Raw genomic sequence first — 4,558 nt, forward strand, 5'->3', positions numbered from 1 at the left:
CTCATCTTCCCTGGCTCCTCCCTTTCTCAGCCCTGCTCTCCTTGGCCAAGACAAGGCCAACCCCGCTTATTTTGCCCCACCGTGCTCCCAGGTTTGCCCCATCTGTCAACACACAGATGTGGCCTTTGGGTGCTCTTAGCTAGGTCCCCTTGCACTTGCGTGCCATTGCTGACGGGCTTGCCTGGGAACTGCTGTCCCTGCCAGAGTCCTCTCTGCAAAATGACCCCAAGCTCTTGAAGGTCAAGCAGCTGTGAAGCGTGGCCACCTCTGACGCCATTCCCCGCTAACCACCTGCCAAATGTGGTGCTAGAAGAGCAGCGTATCCCCAGCAGACAAGTTGTCTTCTCCAAGGACGCCTTCTGCCTGCTCTCCGCAGACCCACGGGAACCGGCAGCAGGTCCCTTGTCAAAACACAAAGCAGCCTTGAGCCCGCTGGCTTGGAGGCCCAGTTCTGGGGCCTAGGAAGCCCTGTGCGCCTCAAGCGCCTTGAGAGCAGCTCTTCAACTTTCAGGCAGAGCCTGCCCGCTCCTCCTCCTTGGGACCCAGTTGCTCCCTCCGCTGTGTTCCTTATGCCTCGCCACACAAGCCAGGGTGGCAGCAGGGAGCTGCCGCACCTTTCACAAGCTTTGAGGCTGCCATGCTTCAAGCCACTGCCCTCGCCCCCCACGGACCTAGCCCTGCTGCGCTTTAAATGCAGTGCACGTGCCTGGATCCTGCTTCTCTGCTGCACTCCAGCATGTGAGTGAGCAAGGCTCCCCCAGGCAGTGGCAGAAGGCAGACTCCTGAGACAAGGCTGATGCAGGATCTACCAAAGCCATGGACAGCAATGGCACGTACGGCTAAGAGCAGGAGCATCCTTGTCTCTCGAGAGCTTCACCTTGCTTGTCCTTGCCACAAATGCCCTGCTCAGTGTGCGCCCAGAACTGCAATCAGACTCATGGATAGCAAGGAGGACACGAGGCCTGCCAGAGGGCGTTGCTGTCACTGACATAGCCAGCGAGGACTGTGCTGCACCTGCATTTCACTGTTCTTTGTGCAGCAAGGTTGACACTGCTGGGCTACGCTTGGCTTATTTGGCTTGCCCAGCACTGTTGCCAGCCGCAGCCGTAAGAGACATTGGCTCTTGGACACCCAGGCATGCGCGTGCTGCCTGTAGTAGCCCCGTTCTCTGGCGTCTCTTTATTGGGAAGGAGCTGGTGGCATGGGGCTGCGGAGAGCAGGGCGGCAGGGAACTTCCCAAAGAGGCTGTGAGGCCATGCTCGCTTTTGTCCTGTGAGCTGTTAGAAGGCAGAGCTGGGAGCCAGGCGCCGCTGCCTGCCATGGGGCCTGCCCACCCTGATGGCGCAAGCAGGGCATTCCACAAGGCTCTGTCGGGGTGCGCGATCCCAGCTTCTGCCTCCACTCCTGCTTGGGACCCCTCCTATTGCCTCCCCTCCCTCCCCTCCCCCCCCGCCCCCCCGACACCACCACGCCCAGCACCCGGAACCAGGCACTCTGTGACATCAGTCCCACGTCCAAGGGAACCCCGGGCAACGGGAATCCTGCGGGCAGTACGTCAGCAGCCGTACTGGTGGCGACAAGCCCTCGTCCTTGCAGCTGCCACATGTCGCTGGCAGCGATGGGTTTTCTGCGTCTCCTCGTTGTCCTGCTGGCCGTGTGCTGTCCTGTGCACGGCACACGGGACAGCTGTGGGTAAGTGGCCCGAGGCTCTGGGAGGGAGTTGGGCAAGCCTTGTGGGCTTCACTGGAGGGGGCCTGCTTGTCCCCCATGGCCACCCCCCAGGTTCCTGAAAGCCATGTGGGAGGCTCAGTGCCTTGACAGCAGCCAGGCTGCCGGCACAACTCGTCTACGGGCTGAAGCAGAAAGCGGGGCGAGGGGAGCGGGTTTTGGCCCCACGGGTTTCCTCGGCCCGTCTGGCCATGCCTTGTGGGGAGGGAAGACGGCTGGCCTTCAGCCGCAACGGCGCAAGCCATCCAGCAGCACAGTAAGGAGTTTCTGGTTACAGAGGGAGCTGCGGGCTTCGTCCCATGGCTTTGCACTACGGCATGTCGCGCGTCGTGGGTGGCACAGATGCCCAGCCAGGGGCCTGGCCCTGGATCGTCAGCATCCAGGCTCTCGTGGAAGGAGGCACGGCGCACATCTGCGGGGGCTCCCTCATCAGCCCACAGTGGGTCCTCACAGCAGCCCACTGCTTCATCGAGGTCAGGTAAGGAGGACCAGGGGTCGGGGCTAGCCCCACAACACTAGCAGGTGCCCTGAGCGCAGCAGCACGTGCTACTGCCGTCCCGTTGCCCTGCAGCACGCCCAGTGCCTGGGCACTCCGGAGCCCCGCCGAGAGGCTGCTCAGGAGAAGGCTGGGCTCGTGCCACTGCTTCCCAGCAGCCTCCCGCTCGACACTGCTTGAGCCCAAGGCACGCGAGGGCAGTCGCAGCCTCCCTAGCGCTGCTTGCCTCTCTCCCTCGTCGAGCAGAAGGCAGGGCAAGTGCCGGGCTGCTGCAGCACGTGGCTGCGCTCCCTCTGAGCCCTCTCTCCATCTGCCTTCCAGGCACATCACCGTCTTGCGCGTGGTGCTCGGTGCTACCCAGCTGACTCAGCTGGGCCCTGAGGCTCAGGTGCGCGCCGTCAGGCGGCTGCTGGTTCACCAGCACTACTGGAACGTCACACAGAGGAATGACATTGCCTTGCTGGAACTGGACCAGCCTGTCCAGTGCAACAGCTACGTACAGCTTGCCTGTGTGCCCGACGCCTCGCTGAGAGTCTCAGAGCTGACAGCCTGCTACGTCAGTGGCTGGGGTGCCAGGAAAGCAAGAGGTGAGTGGCCCAAACGCAGTGGCAGCGCCAGTGCAAGCTTGGCCAGCTTGGGGAAGCAGGATGCGCTTCCTGACGGCAGAGGCGAAAGCCAGAGTCAGGCTGTGGGGGCGTAAGCCTCTCTCTTCGAGAGAGGGGCCGGCGCCATTGACCCAGAGCAAGGCAGAAAGGCAAGAGCGGTCCAGCGCCTGTCCGCATGCAAAGCCAAGCCCCGGGGGAGGGCTTCAGCCAGACGGGGGAGGAGAACTGGCAATGAGCTGCTGGGTGTTCATTCCTTTCTGTGCTCTTCACAGCTGGAGGATCGGCATACGCGCTGCAGGAGGCCCAGGTCCACCTCATTGATGCCAGGGTCTGTAACAGCAGCGGCTGGTACAGGGGGGCCATCCACAGCCACAACATCTGTGCTGGCTATCCGCAGGGCGGCATCGACACCTGCCAGGTAGGAGCGTGCTACAAGCCAAGCCCTGGCAGCGCAGGCAGCCCCGCCACAACCGCCCAAACGTGCGCCATCACGGCCTTTTGCTGGCCACTCACACTCCCATGGCTGGGTCCCCACCGCTGAGGGCCTTACCCGCCCCTCCCCATGGGCAAGCCCTTGCCCAGGGCCTGCCCGCCTTGTCCCAGAGGCCTGGCACGCTGCCCAGAAGGCCCGCCCGGTGCCCCTGGCAGCCCACAGCTTCACCATCCCAGCCGTCTGACACACCTTCACCACCACCGTGAAGAGCGGTGAGAGCGAGCCCTGCCTTACAGGCCCACCGCCCCCTGCCAGGCAAGCTTCTACAGAGCTTGGCTGGCCACTGAATGCAGCTCTGGCAGGTGCCGTGAGAGAGAAGGAGCCAGCCACCGGGCTGAGGGTGGCCACCCAACAACCCCTTCGTCCTCTCTCCTGTGCTGCAGGGGGACAGCGGTGGGCCTCTCGTGTGCCAAGACAAGAGCGCCGACTACTTCTGGCTTGTTGGCGTGACCAGCTGGGGGACGGGCTGTGCGAGAGCAAGGAAGCCCGGAGTCTACACCTCCACCCAGCACTTCTACGACTGGATCCTGGCGCAGATGGGCCTGCGCCCAGCAGTAACCACTACTGCAAGGCCACAGCCAGTCTTCACCTACACCCCCGTTCAGAGGCCAAGGCCAAGGCCAAGGCCAACAGAATCGAGCCGGTTTCCACCCTGCCCGTTTCCAGTCCAGAAGCTGCTGGACTTCTTTACTCGGCTGCAGGAGCTCCTGCAGTACCTAAGAGCGAAATAGCTTGGAGCAGCACGATGAGGAGCATCCAGGGCAGGCTGCAGCGCACAACGACCGTTTCCTGCTGGGGCAATGCCTGCTGACGAAAGGCAGCCTCAGTGACAAAGGCCTGCTCTGTCCTGCCCACGCTCCTCGCAACGGCAGAACCCAGCAGGCTGCCTTCTTGCAATAAAGTGTTTCCGTTGGCATGGCTAACCACGCGCCAGTGCACTGCAGTCTCCTGTGCGAGGCAAGGACTTCCAGAGCCGGCACCTGCCGAAGGAGGCAGGCTGCCAAGTCGGGCACAAAGGGTCACCGCAAAGGGCTGAAGCTCTGCCTGCTCCGAGAGAAGCATGAGGGAACAGTGGAAGGAAGGAAGGCAGGTCATAGGAGGGCTCAGGGCCTTGGGGGTGGCAGTTGGAAGCAGAGAATGCCTTAGGCTGGCTCCTGCTGGCATCCCTGTGGGCTTCTGTACGAGGCGCAAGCCAGCTTGAAAGTGGCCTCTCAGGGCCAGCTGGGCTTCAGGGGA

At 62.9% G+C, this 4,558-nt stretch overlaps 1 protein-coding gene across 1 annotated transcript; it reads left to right on the top strand.

The window, feature by feature from the left end:
- Positions 1-1,929: 1,929 nt before the first annotated feature.
- On the top strand, positions 1,930-4,053 carry LOC129734643 (acrosin-like). Its single transcript, XM_055698278.1, has 4 exons — positions 1,930-2,206; positions 2,546-2,829; positions 3,108-3,247; positions 3,706-4,053. Exons 1-4 carry the CDS (start codon positions 2,028-2,030, stop codon positions 4,051-4,053), a joined length of 951 nt encoding a protein of 316 aa, XP_055554253.1. The 5' UTR covers positions 1,930-2,027.
- Positions 4,054-4,558: the final 505 nt, after the last annotated feature.

This window comes from Falco cherrug, chromosome W (genome assembly GCF_023634085.1).
Source record: "Falco cherrug isolate bFalChe1 chromosome W, bFalChe1.pri, whole genome shotgun sequence".
Taxonomy (NCBI): Eukaryota; Metazoa; Chordata; class Aves; order Falconiformes; family Falconidae; genus Falco; species Falco cherrug.

What these genes read in the sequence shown, in the direction of transcription:
- LOC129734643 (XM_055698278.1), top strand. Translation starts at nt 2,028, where the DNA reads ATGGCTTTGCACTACGGCATGTCGCGCGTCGTGGGTGGCACAGATGCC. An exon ending in AGGTGAGTGGCCCAAACGCA is followed by an intron (nt 2,830 to 3,107) that starts GTGGCAGCGCCA and finishes TCACAGCTGGAG; the next exon opens with GATCGGCATACGCGCTGCAG. An exon ending in GCGGCATCGACACCTGCCAG is followed by an intron (nt 3,248 to 3,705) that starts GTAGGAGCGTGC and finishes CCTGTGCTGCAG; the next exon opens with GGGGACAGCGGTGGGCCTCT.